The sequence below is a fragment of the Tachypleus tridentatus genome, chromosome 13 (genome assembly GCF_004210375.1).
Source record: "Tachypleus tridentatus isolate NWPU-2018 chromosome 13, ASM421037v1, whole genome shotgun sequence".
Classification (NCBI taxonomy): Eukaryota; Metazoa; Arthropoda; class Merostomata; order Xiphosura; family Limulidae; genus Tachypleus; species Tachypleus tridentatus.
This window is the reverse complement of record NC_134837.1, coordinates 35,844,851-35,863,605: the sequence shown is the minus strand read 5'-3', so window position 1 is coordinate 35,863,605 and position 18,755 is coordinate 35,844,851. Positions and strand designations below refer to the sequence as shown.

Below are 18,755 nucleotides of genomic sequence, written 5' to 3'. Positions count from 1 at the left end.
TTCATCAGAAAAGGGAGTTAAACTGTTAATGAATGGGCAAAATGTACTGAACAAATATCACAATTTTCATACAAGGGAAAACGGAGGATTTGTTGAAATATTTCCTTTTAAAATTAAAAGGTACATAATATTTGAATTTGATTTATCAACTACATTTTACTGCCAAGCTTATTCATGCATATTGATAATAAAGTAATGTAATTACATTTTGAATGCAACTTTGTAGATGGTCATGATATGTGCACTTTAACCTACCCATAGTGGGTTGGGGGCTGTGATGTCTGTGTTAGGAAAAAATGAGAAAATTGACACACTCCTCAATCAGATTAAGAGTTTTTAGTGTATTTGTTTTAGAATTATCTGTGGACTTAGGAAAAAGTCTAAAGTAGGGAAGGTAGGAAAGTGTGGCATTTTTATCATCTTGTGATACCATGGTGTTTATTCTAAATTTAGTTTTGTCTTGTGTATGTGCAGGTTTCACATAACAAATGATTGAGAAAGCTGTTCAATTTGTTCTAGTTGTATTTTATCCTTTGTTATACTTGAATGAGTAGTAGTACGTATTCTGCCCTGCTGAAATAGTGCATGATGTATAAAGACATTGACAGCTGTGCCTCTTGGTGGTAGTTCAGGTGATTTCTATAAGTTATGGCCTTACCTATGTGATGAGAATGACCAGTCATGGGAGTAGTATTAATTGATCTGGGTAAATTTTCACATTTCTTGTGAACTAAGGAATATTGGATTTAAACAATCTGAAATCTGGTTCTTGGAGAGAAAGTAGTTAGGAGAATTCAGTAGAAAATGACAGTCTGTTATTCTATAAAGCAAATACATGTACTGTGTTTGTGTTAATGTTTTAATAAAGATTGTGTGTTTAGAATTTCACTTTGTCTACTTTATTTTATTTACCATAATTAATCATTTAGTTAGAGATTTAGCATTACTTTGTAATTAGTGTCTTGTCCAAATTCCTTAAAGATTAACTTGGTTTTACCTAAATATATCACATATGTAACTTCTAAGTGCAATTTTTAACCTGAATAAATAAAATTCATCACCATTACATTCTGTCAAAACAAAAGTATACATCAATATTCATATTTTTTCATTCAGCTCAGACTGAGGTATTATTTAATACAGTTACATAGACGAAATCTAAGTACATCATCTTTAAGATTAAACAGACCATTAAATAAAGGTATGTTGAAGAGTTATGCTATTATTTAATACAGTTACACAGGCCAAATCTAATGTAAGTACATCATCTTTAAGATTAAACAGACCACTAAATAAAGGTATGTTGAAGGGTTTTGCTATATGTATTAATATCATAAAGTGACAAGTTTGATGTATTAGAGGAAATTAAGTTAACTATTAAAACATTTCAAAATATACTTTTAGATTTGTAATGATACTATAATGCCATCTTTAATTGAAATGCTGTAAGAGGTATATTTGTGAAAATTAACAACAAGCTAAAGTTAATTAATTAGGAGCTTCGATTGAAGCAAGTGAAAGTTACTAATATTAAAATCATTTATTCAAACAGAATCAGATGGGCATATTGTATGCTGCGTGTAATCCTATATGTATTCATTCTGCATGCATACTAGACTGTTTCAAGTTATTATATGTGTGTATGCAGTGTAATCTATACTAAGTCAGGGTTTCATGACATTTATTGTTTTCTCATTAGGGCAAAATGCCCTACAGGTAATACAGCATGGTGGAATTACAACTTTACTTCAACTGCTTGACCCCAGCTCTTGGGTTGCTGCCAGTAAAAGGGGAAGAAGAATGCTAAGAATATTTAAAGCAGTTCTTCAAGTTTTACTTCATTTGTCTGTCTCCCGTAAGTTGGCTTTGTTCCTATTAAAACTTCTATAAGTTTATACTTATGATAATAAAATGTAATGTTAATATTCTACACATTTACAATCCAAGTAAAGTAAGAAAAAAGGGAAAATATTTTGAATTATTTCTTAAATGTGTTGTGATGAAATCTTTTCAAGATTTCAAAGCTATAAATTTATATACATGGAAAAACTGTAGAAAATAATTCTGAAGTTTTAAGGTATTTTATCCAATAGTTTACTTCACAATGTGACTTAACAAACTGTAAAACATCCATCACATCTTTGTGTCTCAGTGCCAATGGGTTAATATACAGTTTAAAGTAAGTATGAAACAATCAGTTATATTAGTACAGATTCTTTTCATAAGTAAGCTTGTATTAATCTGTAAAGTAAAACCTGAAATAAGTCTTGTTACTCAAAATAAACTTACTCTTACAGTTTCAGAACTAATAATAAATTTACAGTTTAGTTTGGTTTTCAGATTATTATAACAAAAAAAAATCTGTTGCATCTTTTACCTGAGTTCATGAAGAAATTACCTTTTAAGAATATGGGATGTTTCTAATAGAACAATAAAAACATTCTAGTGTAGTAAAAGATGCTACATGTATTGTAAAAGTATAAATCTGGTTATTACTTGTCTGTGTTTGAAGTATTGTTTGTATATGAGAAGTCACAGACTTGAAATGTTGAGGTAAAGTGAATTTTTTTCTAAGTAATATATAAATGACAAGGCAGAGCTAGTACTACTGTATTTTTCTATTGTGTCAGTGAACATTTGTTACGTGATTTAAGAACGCTCATAATTTTGTGTGTTTACACAACAGCTTGATAATTAGACTAGGTGCTGATAACTCCGTGTGTGCCATTTGTTATAATTGTGTGATAAATTGATAAGTGGTATTTCTATAGGCTACAACAAAAGTGGTATGTAATGCAGGAGTGAAATTTCATTAGTGAGACGTAATGACGTTTTTCTTTGTGTATGATTGACAGATGAATTCAATTTATTGAAATTAAGGTTCCATATTACTCTTTGTAGCTTATTTTTTAATTTGAAGAAGCCTTAATAAAAAAGAATACATATGCATAGTGATGGTTCATGTACATGTGAATTATCTATGCATTTAATAAATAATATTTTCTTATTTCCTGTTCTTTGTTTGTATAAAAGTTGTTTTGGTTCCAATTCTAACAGTATAAAAATAAGTATTGGAAATTCCATTTATTGTGGTCTTTTTCAGGGGCTGGACGTCAAGCATTGACTGAAATTAGTGCTCCGTCTGCCCTTCTTGCCTGGTGCTATGCTTTACCCATTTCTGATGAATCATGGGATCACTTAGTGGTCCAGGCTAGTACCATTATACAGAGGTGTTTGCCTCCTCTTGCTCTTGATGTTATATCCCTCCACCACCCTGTATCATTTTCCTTGCCTGGGAAAGAAATTATTCCAAAAGACTTTGAAAACCCAGGTTAGTGGGTGTTTGTCTTGTAGCTGTTTTGATGCTAGGAGTCCATCTGTTAATCTGAGATAGAATATTATATTGAAACGTTATCGTGTGATACAGTAATAGATGCATTGCTAATTTCAAAAAGTCCTGCACGTGAACCTGTAGGTATATGAGTGAGATGGAAAAATCATACAATTAGTGATGGAGATACTTCTGTTACAAGCTAGCTGACATTCATTTGATAGATGGTACAGTTACTAAGACATCCATAGCAGATGTCTTAAGCTGTGTTTGATTGGTGACATGTGTATGTGAAGTGACCAATTTTTAGAAATATGTCTGAAATATCATTTAAGTGATTTTTTTTTGTCAGACATAGTCATATTTGATCAAACCTGTGTCATCAATTATTGATTGTTTTATTGATGATTCACTGTTTTGGATTGAAGTTAAGTGTGAAATGATAGAATATTTAACTTTTCAGGTTTTTTCTTTGAGTCATTTGAAAACAGACAAGAAGTATGAAGTGTTTCTGTAACAAATGCCTGTGTTTAAATATCTCAACAAATATAATACTTTCCTCTTAGGTATTAATGTTTTTGACAACAGGAATAGGTGCATTACACTTACTATGTAACCACTAATTTATAACCATCAGATTAATCATATTTTAACTTTTGATAATGTATGCATATCTTTATGAAATTCTGCAGACTATCAGCAAACATTATGAGGCTTTTGTACACAAAATATCAGGTTTTTAATAGTGTTAAGGTTTTTAAATTAAACCTTTTCTTGTGAATTTTTTATTTATGTATGTTGACTATCTTGTATGCAAAGTAATTTTGAAAAATTGTTAGATTTCATTTGTGTAATCTCTATAACCTCCTAGGTAAATATCAAATGATTGTTTTTTGGAGAAAAAAAATTATTTGTTACTTTCTATACTTTAATGCTATAAGGGGCTGGTTAATTTGACCATAAAAATTAGGAAGTAAATCTAAATTATCCTTTTTTCCAAAAAGTGTTCACTGCATGTATTGTAGCTTTTGATGGATTCAGTTTATCATGAGTTTTTGATACAAACTTTGGCTGGTTAATTTGACCATAAAAATTAGGAAGTAAATCTGAATTATTCTTTTTTCCAAAAAGTGCTCACTGCATGTATTGTAGCTTTTGATGGATTCAGTTTATCATGAGTTTTTGATACAAACTTTGTTCAGACAGTGTGCTGTTTTCTGTATGACTTAGATCAAGACTCATGCAGAGATTCCTCTTTTTTTTCTTGAGAGTGTTCCCACATCCATAAACAATGCAGTGAAAAACTTTAGTTGTTTACTCATGAATAACTATTTTCATGACATATGTCAAATGAAATTTAACCAGAAAAAAACAAACAAAACAACAACAACATTGTTTTCACCAAAACAAACCAATATTTTCCATGCACAGAGAGGAGGCCAACCACAACTGGTCTTGTTTACCTTGAGTGACATCATTTGCTTCTGACCCAATATTTCAACCATGCGATTGCAAAGGCTGGCTGTTGCACTAACTTAGGAAGTTTGCAGGGCTGGAGCAGGGACAAATTATTGAAAAATGACTTGGTCTTAAAGTTTCACTTACATTGAAATATAAATACAAATTTATTGTTTAACTGTTCAGTGTCTAACATTTCAGTAGATCCTTTTATTGGATGCTAAGTAAGTATAAATAAACAAACTTGTTTGGGAATTTTGGTTTTTGTTATAGAAATTTAAGTAACTGGTATTAACCCTCAGGTTTAGGTATTGTTCAAAAATGTTATAATAAGTCAGATATGTGGTTTTCTTGTCTATTTGTTTAATTCTATATGTACCTGTGAATATTGGGAAACCAGTGGTACGTTGAGAAATTCTTGTGTTGCATTAAATGATAAAATTTGGTGTTATGAAATGTAAAAATGCAATTAACATTACTTTTCAATAGGCTAGCAAACCAGAAAGTCTATATGCACTTGTAATTGTGTTTTGAACTTTTTAAAATCCACAAACTGGATTTATCTTGCATAACTTTTGTGTAATTTAACTATAATTATGTACTAATATCTATGTGTCTGAAAATTTTTTGAAGACTGACTATTGAATTAATAAGTACCCATACTGGAAAGAACATTTCTGCCACACCATATTATAAAAAACATGCATTTTGTTCAATGTAATTGCTGAATGAGTTGAAAGACAATGATATAATTAAGGTTAGAATTAAAACTTCTTGATTATAGTGTGTAAAACAGTTGAATATCATAAGATAGAATTCTTATTTCAGTAGTGGTGTTGTATAATGTATTAATTCAAAATTGCAATATTTTAATTTGGGAGCATTCTACAAATGTGAAGGTTTTTTATCGGTCGTATGAAAGCTGATTTCAAGTAATATTTTTCATTTATCTTCAAACCTATATCTGAAACTTATGTAATAGATGCTTGAAATACCAAGATATGATGAGTGTGATGTCAAGACTTAAATAAATAATAAAAAAAGTTGCATTTCAAAGGGAATGTTTTCATACTGATTTGTGTTTTTTTTCAATATAGAAAGTTATTTGTGATCAGTATATTATGTTGCTTTATGAAAATAATTATTAATTGTACAGAAATACTAATAATTTTCTGAGTTCAGAAGTATTTTGTGTTTTACAAGAGGAACTGAAATGTTTAAGTGAAAACAAATCTACATTGTACTTATTTCAATTTTGATTTTATAGGTGGTGTTGGAGAGTTTCTGGATGATGAAAGTTCGTCTTCTTCCTCTGGTGATGGAACTTCTGATCAGGAGGATACTGAAGTTTGTTATTTATATATTTTTTTTTTATTCAAAGTACTTAATAATTAGGTAGAATATCTATTTCCAAAAATATTTTTTCCGAAAACCAAGTTATTATTACAAAAGAATATATAATTTTCTTATGTAATCTTTTAATACATAACCATAACAAAGTGTGTCAAAATTACTGGAAAATGTAGTTTGTTTCCAGAGATGTGATAAATAGTGTAGTGATCTTAATATAAACATTTTATGTTACAAAAAATTGAAGTATAAATTATAAGATGTTTGTTTCTAACAGTGATTATTTTTGGTTAATTTAAAAGTATAAAGTTTTTGTAACAAATATATATGATGCATATAAGTTCCAACAATCGTCTATTTTGGCAAACAATAAGGCAATACTGAAATTACTGTAGTGCTTTTAATAACACTAGCTACTGCGTATAAATGTAAGTACAGGTATAAAATATTTAGTTGAAAAGGAACATGAATATATTGGAAAGCTTGAGTATGGAAGTACATTATGCTAATATGATTATAAATTGATTTATTAGGGAAGGGATGTAATGCACATGTCAACAGAACATTTGACTGCTTTCTTGTATTATCTGTCTTGATATAGCTGAATGTCCTGTTGAAAAATGTAGTATTTAAAATCTGTGTTGCTGTTATTCTCTGATGTAAAGTTTGTGAGGATAATTTCACATCTATATATGGGGGATAAAAGTTACTTGGGTTGATAGAAATTGAACTTTTTTATAGGAACATGCTAGTCTTTAAAGGAAACACTAATTTTAAGCAAAAGAAAAATCTTAGGTTATATGCTTTGTTTCATCTTGACTTTCAGCAGTTATGCTTTGGTGTTTTGTTCAAATACAAAAACGTTTTGTTAGATTCCATAAGCTGGATACCTATAGGAAGTTTTGTGTATTAAATTCTGAGTTAATAAAGTATAATTAAAATAAAAAGGTTCAAGTTCCTTGTGAAGCTCTTGAAAATCAGCTCAATGTAGAAGACTTGAAGAATTATTCCAAGTTTTTTCCAGAATTAACAAGTAAAGAAGTTGAAAGGGTATGTATAGAACATATATGCTATTGTATGTCATATTTTGGCTGGGTATCACATTAGTATTGTATTACTTTTCTAAAGAAATAAAACATTTTTAGTGACATTGAGTTGCATTATCACTCATCCTCCTAAAAGATTATTTAACATAGGTGGTATGTTTTACACAAGAAATGAGCTAATTATGTAGTTTAAAATAATAAATCAGTACAGGTTTCTGCAAAGTAAGAAACTTCATTCATACTCTGACTGTATCCAATGTAAAGACAAGTTTTCAGATAAAAAAAGAATGAGTTTCATCTCTTCTGTTACGCTTTGCTTAAAAAATATCTTCTTTCTTTTTCTTTCCCTACAGGTTACAAAGTATTCCTCACAAACTGAAAATGCAGTAGAAGGTAATGAAATGACAGATGTAATATTTTCTAGGGAACGATCTCCTTTAGTATCTGTGATAGTAACCAATGACGGAAGTCAAATGAATAATTTTTCAGAGAAGGCTTTTGCCCAAGAAAGTAGTGACCAAGGAAATATTTTGCTCAAGAGTGCAAAACAAATCAAGCAAGGAGAGGACTTTTTAGAAAAAATTAATTTTTCAGAAGTATATGAAGACATGACTTCTAGGACACTTCACCAGATACCTTTTGTAAAGATTGCTTACCCTGAAATGAAAGGAGATCCATGTCGAGCTATTCTTGAACCATTAAACGTACAGAAGACTGGTATCAATAGGTATGTCATTTTAGATAGATTTTCATGCTGGTTTATGTTTTTTTATAATCTAGCCTTTATATCATTGGATAGATAATAATATCTTATTTTGTGATTAAGTGATTTTGTAATTAAAGGAAAACCATCTAAATTTTATTTAAAATATGGACACATAATTAACTATGGTAAATGAAGATGTGCAATTTCTGTGTAGAAGTTGTAGGTTGCAGGAGAAGCAGGAGACTATCCTAATTAAGTAGAAGCAATAGATAAAGAGAAGTGTAGACTGTGGGAAATTGTAGCAGGATTTCAGGAGGAGCTTAAGCATTTATATACAAGGGATACATCAGCTAACAATGACATTCAGGAAGTTAGAAGAATACTATCATAGTAAAAAGTACTGAATTTAGTTATAATGAGTCTATTCTGTTGAGTAACAGATTTCAGCCCTTGGCTTCTACAGATGAGGAACTATTGGAGGGAAGGAGAACAAAAGAGTCAGAGAAGGATGTGGATGATAACAAGGTTATAATTATTGGTGAAACCTTGTTAAGGTATGTGGATAGAATAGTTTGTGGGTAAATAGGGAGAAAAGAATTATGTTACCTAGAAACAGATGGAGGATATAAATAACAGAGCAGGAGATATGATAAAGGGTGCCAGCAGAAATTCAGTTTTTGTGTTGCATGTAAGGGCTAATAATGTAGGTAAAGGCAGGTCAGAGGAGCTAATTAATAAGCAAAAGGAGTTGATAAAGGCATTTAAAGAAAAAAGCTATAACTTAATTTTGTCAGTGATACTGCCCAGAATTAACTGAGGGTATGAAGTTAAAAGTAGGTCACTTGGGCTAAATGCTGTGCTTAGGTTAGTGTATAAGGACATGTACATAGGCTGGCTGGACATGTGGGATCAGTTCAGTGGAAGAAGGGAGCTTTGTGGAATGGATGGTTTATATTTAAATAGTGTTTGGGTGGTTTTTTTGCTGAGGCTATTAGCTCAGCTGTAAGGAAAGTTTCAAACTAGGACTAGACAGACAGTTGTGAGAGTCAGGAAAATTAAATGCAGAACAAATAAGAGTTAGAGAAACGTTTAGCATAAAAAATGACTTTAGAAGTAGTTACAAGGATAGGCTTAATTGTTACTATCATAATTTTAGTTGTATAAGAAGATAAAATAGATTATTTTAGAGCAGTGGAAGGAATGGAAGATTTTGATGTAATGGTAATAACTGAAACATGGTTAAACATAGATGATTTAGATGACAGAAGTGTCTGAAATATACAGAGTTGCAGGTTATTCAGTTGGGATAGAGTATGAAAGAGGGGGAAGTGGGTTGATACATAAAATGTGAGTTACATCTTGTTGAAATTAAGGTTATTGAAGATAATAGCATGGAGATTGAATCCATTTGGGTTTCTATTAGTGAATATAAAGGGAAAAGGCTTTCAATGGAATTTGTTACAGACCACCAAATGAAATTGATAAAATTAGTGAGAAACTTTACAATGCCATTAAGGTTTCAACTGTTAATGAAGTCATAATTAAGGGTGATTTTAATTTCAGGCATGTAGAAGGAGAAATGCTAGGATCAAACTATGAGGGAGAAAGTTTTTTGGAAACTGTTTGAGATGGCTTTCCTCGTAAGTTATTCGAGGAACCTACTAGAAGCAATGCTATTTTTGACATGTTAACTATATTTTGGTGACAGTAGTCAACTGATGTATTTCTCTGGTCAGGGTTGAGAAATCTCTTTGGGTGTCTGTGATTATTGAAAGGAAGCTGGATTTAATGCTTAAATAACATGAGGGGATTAGTGTAAATGGTGAAAGAATTTCCAGATTATTTCACTGTGGAAAGTCCTTAATTTTATCATAGATTAATAATTATGGTTCAACATTGTTTTCTAAACATTTCCTGTCATTATTATATATTTGGAAAATAGTACTGAGTAAATGTTAAGAACAAAAATATTTACTGGAAGCTTTCAGAAATTTCTGATGAAACACTATACATATTGAAAGTTATATTGTGGAAAATAAAGGTCATTTTGGACTCACAAACTTGGTTAAATCAGCTGAGTCCATGGTTGAGAGTTAGAGTTAAAAGTTATTTGTATAATTTAGTCTTAATAATGTATGTTAGATTCAACCTTCAAGGAGCACAGATAGCTCTCGTGTAGCTTTGCGAAAAATAAAAAAAGATAAACACACAGCCTTCAGGGATGACTTTGTTGTGTTAAGTGACAGTTTTCTGGCCAGTCATTACTTACTATTATTTATTTCATGAATAAAAATAAATGTCTGAGACTAGTTATGAATTCAAGTCAAAGCAATGAAAGATGAAATTGTTCTTTTTATTTACCTAGTTTTAAATTACTGTACAAATATTAGTGTTTAATATGCTTATTACATTATTTGCTTCATGTTTTCATCATATGATTATAAAAAATGAAAAAATACAAGGTTTTCTGTTACATTAGCAATATTTAAAGAGATACTGACCAATTAAAAGTGGTGATGTAAGTGGGATCTATTGAGGAAACTTTGACCACTACTCTTTATAAAATTAAGGTTTTAAAAATATTGTTATATTTTTTCAGAAATAAGTTGCTGAGTCATGTGGAGAATAGGTTGAATTGTAGTGGTTCTGATGAGTTACTTGTCGTGTATGATCTTGATAAGCTTTTATGTGATGAAAATTCACAGAGTGAAACATTCCAGGGACTTGAAAATAAAGATGAAGAAAGGTAGAGATATTACCTTGTGTTTAATACATTCAGAACCAGGCCATAAAATTTTTGCAATTTGAACTGGATATAAATATTGAGTTTATTTATGTTGTTTTAGAATGTAAAAGAGATATATAAAATATAAGCCACTTTTTGAGAGATTCAAATTGTTAAAATAGTAGATATACTTTTTTTTCTTTGTTAGTTTTTGTATATATTTGTTCAGATTTCATAGAGTTGTCAAAGAACAAATACAAAGAAATTGAATTTTTTTTGTTTCATTGCTGAGATTTGGTTGTTTGAACTTTGAAATATGTTGAAAAAAGATGACATTGAATTTTTCATTTAAGTATCTGTGGTTTTACAGGTTTTTAATATTGTTACTTATTTCCAGTTTTCATTACCCCAATGAGGAGGGTAAGGGTCATGAAACCTTATAAGTGTAATGAGTGTTGGTATATTAAGCCTAAAGTAAAGGTGTAGTGTGGGATCACCTAGCCTAGAACAAATGCATAAAATTGATTGTGAAAGGAAAAAATTGATCCAGTTTTAAAATTTAATCATTTTTGAATTGAGATATTCATGTTATATCACTGACATTTTTAATAACAAACAAACCTCATTAATCAATGGAGACTCCAAATTAAAGAATCAAAAAATATTTTTTTTTAGTTTTTTTGTCTGTGCATTTCATTTTATACTTTAAGTACATAGACTAACAACAACAATAGGTTATGCTTTTGTTGGTAAGCGACGTGTCAAGAAAACCAGAGCTGGATTGTAGTGTTACCAAAACACACTGGCTTTTCTATTCATTAGAAGTTGTTAATCTAACTGATTTTGTTCATGATGGTGAGAAATCCACTTGAAGTAACAATACATTAATAAGATGGCTGGTATGGGTATTAAAACTTTAATGATTTGGTTAACTTGTGTTTAATGAAACTTTAACATATTAACTTTGGAAATTTTCCAGTGTACTGTCCTTATTAATTAGTGGTATGTGTGTGAATACATTAAAATGATTTGATTAACTTGTGTCTAATGGGACAGCATATTATAATTAGCAAATATTTAGTTTGAAAGACTAATACCCAAATAGCATGTGTGCATTTAGTGACAACTGTTGTGTTCAGAGCAGGGATGATTTAAAAAAAAAGATTAACACATTTTTCAGAGTTCTTCAGCAGTATGTTGGTCCCCACCTTAAATTTGAATCTCGCTTTGAAAGTGGAAATTTAAGGAAAGCAATTAAGGTAGGAATGATTATTGTGAAGAGTAATGAATATGAATATATATAATTTATGCTAATGAGTCTTGATAGAGAGTTGTAGAAGAGATTAATATTTATTTCCTTGGCAATTTTTGTGTATATATAAATATTTGAATATTTTTTTAAAATGATGTATAAAATAATTTTTTTAAATCTAATTCTTGGAGGACTGTGTTTCTTGAGGCTAAGCTCAGAAAGAATGATGTCTTTATTACTGAAAAATGTTCCTGAGATCTATATTACTTGCTGTTTCTGCCCTGTTATGTATTTTTTGCCTTTAGATGTGATTTTTTGTTGTTGTTGTTCATCCTACTATTCATATATCTGTTGTTGTGATTTTTTTATCTTTTTATCAGTTTTTCATTTTGATAAGTGCTTGCATCTCTTTTTGTCATACAAATACAGCAATAGCATATCATGCTCACTAGAAATGATTTGTTTTTGTATTAACTGTGTAAAGTCTACTTTAAATTATGGGTTTCTTGTCTGATTTCCTATTGAATGAGTTTTTGCAAAGAAATTTCAAATCACTTTTTTGTACAAAAAAAAGCATGAACATTGTTTTTTTTAAATATTAAGCCCACTAATAAGCGATACATAATTTGGAAAATTTAACTTGAAATACAAAGATACATTAAATTATGAATGAAGGCAAGTAACAAGGAATTTTATTTGTGTTGTAAATACATCTATTTGGGTTGAATATAACATTATTGCGAGGTGAGATTAATAATTGTAGTTTCATTGTTTGAAATAGCTGGACTGAAATGCTGTTGGAGCCAATTTATTCTCTGGGAAAAAGCACCTACTTTGGTACAAACTGCATTTTTCTGCATAATATCTAATGCATTATATATATTTAGAAATAAAGGGAAATTGACAGTATCCTAGTAACTGATTATTCAGTCTTACCTTTTTATCTTCTGAAAAATTTAGGATCATCTTTAATACAAAAAATTGTTTGTGCTTATTTCAGAAAGGTTAATTTGTTATGCTTCTAACTAAAGCAATCTTTAGGTATGATTTAATTTCTTTTGTTTTTCTATTGATCCTATCACACTAACAACATACGTGGAGTTTTTTTTTTTTTAATGGATAATTGTGTGATGTTCTGTGGTTGAACTTGTGAGCATTACTTAAGAATTGCAGTTTGTTAAGAGTTAGTTATTTGGGGAGATGTTCATTATTATGCAAAATTAAAATTATTTTAGCTCTAATGATGGACAAGTTATTACTTTTGTTTTAATTACATGTTGGTTGTAACATACAACTCATTGTGCTTATGTTTGTGACCCTTAGGTGAAAGATAAGGAATATGATTTGATTCTTAGTTCTGACATGAATACAGATTATCATCATCAGTGGTTTTATTTTGAAGTCTCAGGGATGGAAGCCTATCTACCTTATACTTTCAATATCATCAACTGTGAAAAATCTAGCAGCATATTTACAGGTGGTAGGTGAAACATGGAAGTTTTAAATTAAATGTATGGTACTGTGCAAAAGTGTTAGGGTAAGAAAATATTTTATCATTTTTTTTCATTTTATGTGGTTAATTGTTCCATACCATTACAGAAGGTAAATTTCAACGCTATGGTAATGTTTCGTTGACCCCTGTTGACAATCAAATGGGCCATAGTGAGAATACTTATCACTGTTTAGAATTCCCACATACTTATACCAAGGGCAAGCCATAAGAGTTCAGCCATAACTTGTTCAAATTTAGAGTTAGAAATAACTGTCACAGTATCCCATGCAGTGTTTTAACTGTATAAAAAGAAGCTAGTAAGGAGCTAGCATATGGCACCAATGCATGCAAGAAGAAATTAATTTAATAGCATTCCACTAATAAATTTTGATAAAAACAATTCAATATTATATGTTATTACATTTTGTTGTCATGCCACAGTCCAAAGAGTGTTGATAACTGTCAGTTGAGAAGAGAGCTCTCAAAAGAGCTTTACGTGATGCTAGTTGAATTGTCTGATAAATTGCTGCACATTTGAAATGCTCCCTAAATACTGTAAAGTACACCCTAGATCATGAGACCAAGACAGGAAATTTGAAGATAGAAAAGTAAGAGGCAGAACACCTAAACTCAATGATAGTGATGTTAAGTATCATCGTTTATGTAGCCTTTGGGACAGAAGGAAAACTGCCACTGATCTCAGGCATGAGATAAATGACCGTGTATCAAATGACAGAAAAGTGTCTACATCTACAGTATCAAGGAGACTCATGGAGAATGGAATATGTAGCAGTTAAGAACTTTTACTTCTATCTCTAAATACTGTCAAGAGATTATAAAATTTGCTAAAAAGTACAAAAACTGGACTGTTGATGATTGGAAAAGGGTGTCATGGAAGGATGAGTCCAAGTTTGGAATATTTGGTTCAATGGGTGGTTGTATGTCTGGTGGAAGAAAGGTGAAGAAAAATACTTACCTCAATGCATAGCACCTACCACGAAGTATGGGGCCAGTGTCATGGTTTGGGGGTGTTTTTCTGCTGAGATGACATGAGACATTTGCAAAATAGATGGAATAATTGACCAGTGCAAGTATCATGAGATAATGATTTATCATGGTATATCCAGTGGTTTGTGTATCATTAGTAAAGAAATCTATTATAAAGAAGATAATTACCTCAAACACTCATCTGACCTATGCAGAAATTACTTAGCTAAGAAAGAAGCTGCTGGAATCATTCAAAAGATCTAATGGCTCCCATACGTCCGTGATCTATGCCCAGTTGAGCAGATCTGGGATTTGATAAACTAAAAACTTGACAAATCAAAAGTTACTTCCAAATAAACTTTATGGGAGTGTATTAGAGACATTTGGATAACATCCCAAAGGACACTTTGATTAAATATGTTGAAACAATGCCTGAAAAACTGTCTGCAGTTATTAAAGCAAAAGGGGGACACACAACATATTAATTGTTTGCTGAACTCAAGCATTTCCACTGAGTTTCTGTTGTATTAAATATACTCTTCAAAAAAAGAAATGCGAAAGGGATATTTTTTTTATTTTAAAGAGAAATATATGTAATAACGTTACAAGCTCAGAGTATGTGATGTTACACATGTTAAGGCACTGATTGTCAGACCAAAATGACAATAAAAGTTGTGCACTTTGAAAATGGAGGAAAACATCAGATTTTTCGCCAAAATGCATTCGTGTCCAATAAATTTGTTTGAGAGATCTGCATGTTCTGCAAGTCCAACGGGTTCTCGGTTTCCATAGCTCAGTGTTAAGCCACCGACACGCAATACAGTTACGCCAAGACTGACTGAAGCACAACGCAACAATGCCATTGGTTGCTTGGAAGCAGGCGAATCTCGATCAGATGTTGCCAGAGCTGTGAATGTCCACCCAAGCACCATCACAAGGCCATGGAATTGTCACCAACAACATGGATCAACTCGTGACCATCCATGATCTGGCAGACCTCGTGTGACCACGCCCGCACAAGATCACTACATCCAGTTACGTCACCTTTGGGATAGGACCACCACTGCAACGTCTACTGTCTCAACCATACCAGGGCTGCGTAGGATTTCCGATCAGACCGTACGCAACCGTCTACGAGATTCTTAGGCCCCATGTGCAACCCATCATGGTGAACGTCAACGACGTTTTTCAGCATGAAAATGCTCGTCCTCACACAGCCCGACTCACCACTGTCTTCTTGAGACACCACAACATCAACGTTCTTCCCTGGCCCTCCAGATCACCAGATTTAAACCCCATCGAACATCTTTGGGACGAGTTGGATTGACGTCTGCGACGGCGACAACCTCAACCGCAGACTTTACTTCAGCTTGCAGCAGCTTTGCAGGCTGAGTGGACAGCCATTCCACAGGATATGATTCATCATTTCATCTCTTCCATGGGAAGGAGATGCCAAGCAGTTATTGATGCTCACGGGGGGCATACTCATTATTGACGTTGAGTGACATTAAACTTCAACTAGCGAGTGTGGACTTCGCCTTTGCAGACTTTGGATGTTCAGCAGTGAATGTGCAAAGTTTCTTACATGTCATACAGAACTACCCGGAATAAACTTGTTAACAATTTGTCTCAAATTTTGCCTTTTGCGTTTCTTTTTTTGAAGAGTATATAAAGATTAATAACATTTTGATGTTTCACCTGTGATTTACCTTCTATTGTTCTTTGAAATTAGCCTGATCTCTACAATTTCACTTTATTCTAACACTTTTGCATAGTGCTGTAAAAAATGTCAAAATATTTTAGAAAATATTCATTGTCATTTTTGCATACATGTTTGATACATATATATGTGTATATATGTGTTCTGACTAAGAAGTTAGCACACAGAATCACATACAAAAATTTAAATAGTTTTCAAATGAGACCCAAAACTTGAGTGCTTTCAATTAGTTCACTGTTCTTCTTCAGGATAATGAAGAGTTATATTTAGTGAGTGTGGTGAAGGTGAAGTATATAGGCACAGATGTTGTTGTCATATAAACTGGATGCTCAATATGAGGCAGCCTTGAGAACTAGCCAATCATAACCTAGAGTCATGTGTGTGAACTATCTAGTTCACAAAGTCATTAATTAACTGAATTAAACTAAACTTATTTATCTATTTAGATAATTAGTGATTTAATGAATTAGTTGTTTAGCAAGTTAACGAGACAGACAGTAAGCTTGAGAATGTTAATGAGATAGTAAGTGTGTTAGTTAGAGAGTTAATTGCTTTTGGTTTAGTGAGTTAGTTGACTAGGGAGCTAGTGTGTTAGTAAGGTAGTTAGTGAGATAGTTGTATTGATAGTACATTAGTTAGTGAATTAATTAAGTTAGTGTTTTAGCTTGTGTATTAACATTTGAATATTTTATTTTTCTGAAACTACATTTTTCTAAAAACATTTGCACAAGTAATATAACCTACTCTGTATATTGTCTTAATAGAGTTAACTTATTATCTAATTCAATAACTTACTAACTCACTAATAGTAACTGATTGCTAGCTACTATTTTAATTAGTAACTCATTCATTAACTTACTGTCTCTCAAATTAATTACTCACAAACTTATCTGTGTTAAGCCATTAAGAGAATGAAATTGCTTTTGATGTAATAGTTATTCAGTATTGAGCTGAGCAAATAGTTTTAACTGATTCATATAAACACAATTTTGAGATTGAGTTATTCATTACTTGTAATGAATAAAATATATGTTTGTCACCTTGATTCTTATTTGTAGATGTTACTGCTTTATCAGACATACATATATATAACAAATCATTGACAAAAATTTCCCTGTGATTTTAGAAAGAAGTTAATGAGTATAATACATTAAAGTACGTGAAGCTTCATCTGACAGGGTAGTTTGGAGTGCATTGTACCTCAACAGTCTTTAAACATGTAAAAGTTTCATATACAACATGCATAAACAAGTAACATTTTTTGAATTCTTAAGTTGTATTACTAGACCAAATAGGAGCAATAAAATTATAAACATAGAGTATTTTTTACATTTTATAATTTTCATATATTTCTCTGTATCTTCATTACAGCAAAAGGTGTTTGTTGAAAACATATTCCATCAGGGTGGCAACCCAAAACATTTACCATGCAAGACATAAGCAACTATAGTTTATAAAATCATTATATAGTTTCTTGTTAATTCAGTTTTGTAGTTGTAATATACCTTGAACTTTATGGTAGTATATGTGCTTCTTTCTTTTTGAATACTCACAAAGTTTTTACTTTGATATTTTTAAGATTCCTTAGGGGCAAGTGCTCTTTCGTGTAATGTTTTTAATCAAAGAAATTATTTTACACAGTTAATATTCTAATTGATAATATTGTTTTGGAAACAACAACTGAAAGGTAATTCTCCTATGGTTTTGTTTTACCCTTTCTAACATATTTGTATAAAATACATTACCTGGAATGCATTCCAGCACTTATGAATGGAATATTGTTTCTCTCTCTCTCTGAAATACACATACACACATAAACATACAGATGCATATTTTTATGAGTAAAAGTCTCCAAGTAACTTTTTAATAGTCTTAGAGCATGAAAATGAAATTGAATATGCAATATTTTTAACTACTTGTGAAAGCCTGAAAACTCTAAAGACATATATAATATAAAAACGTTCATTGACGTAACTAGTACATGTACAAAACTCGAAACATTGAGATTCCATTGGTTATTAGATTTTATACATTATGAATTAAACAATTACAAATACTTATGACAGCATTTTGCTCCTTATAATGGACATGTACAGTAGGTATAATAATATGTAATAATCTTGTAAGTTAGTTTTTGATGTAGGTGTAATTGTAGCACTGTTATAAAGATAAATTATTGTAGGAATCTGTTTATTTTTATTTTTATATATTTATATTGTTAATTAATTTAACCCAATGTTACTTTCTTTAACAGGCATGTGTCCATTGTTATTCTCAGTAAAGGAGAGCATGTTAGGAAGGGGGAAATGGGTGCGAACAGGGAGTAATATTGCCTACTACAAGAACCATTATATTCGTCAGGGCACAACTTCATCAGTCTTGCGAGGAAAACCATACTACACCTTGTCATTTACAGTGTCATTTGTTCATGCTGGTGATGTCTGCTATTTAGCATATCATTATCCCTACACCTATTCCCTTTTACAGGTGAATATTTTTGAACTGTAATGTCTGTTAATATATATTTATATACACACACATCTTAAATATTAAATACTGAACTACTAGAAGGAAAGACAGAAACATCAAGTTAATTTTTAAATTCTTTTTCCTGTTGGTAGAAAATATTTCTGACTAATTATAGTGTCAGGATGAAATAACACTGGTTAATAAAAGTTTAATATTCAA

General features: G+C 31.1%; 1 protein-coding gene across 6 annotated transcripts in view; it reads left to right on the top strand.

Moving 5' to 3' along the window:
* LOC143239234 (cytosolic carboxypeptidase 1-like) overlaps nt 1-18,755 on the top strand; it is a 53,619-nt gene that overhangs the window by 14,607 nt on the left and 20,257 nt on the right. For 4 of the 6 annotated variants that reach the window (XM_076480144.1, XM_076480141.1, XM_076480140.1 and 1 more), the window contains 9 exons: nt 1,700-1,855; nt 3,104-3,331; nt 6,057-6,136; nt 7,088-7,189; nt 7,539-7,912; nt 10,491-10,637; nt 11,797-11,875; nt 13,192-13,348; nt 18,322-18,554. In XM_076480144.1, coding sequence (XP_076336259.1) covers nt 1,700-1,855; nt 3,104-3,331; nt 6,057-6,136; nt 7,088-7,189; nt 7,539-7,912; nt 10,491-10,637; nt 11,797-11,875; nt 13,192-13,348; nt 18,322-18,554 — 1,556 coding nt within the window. The remainder of the gene's footprint in view (nt 1-1,699; nt 1,856-3,103; nt 3,332-6,056; nt 6,137-7,087; nt 7,190-7,538; nt 7,913-10,490; nt 10,638-11,796; nt 11,876-13,191; nt 13,349-18,321; nt 18,555-18,755) is intronic. The other 2 variants (XM_076480145.1, XM_076480142.1) reach the window with 1 other exon arrangement.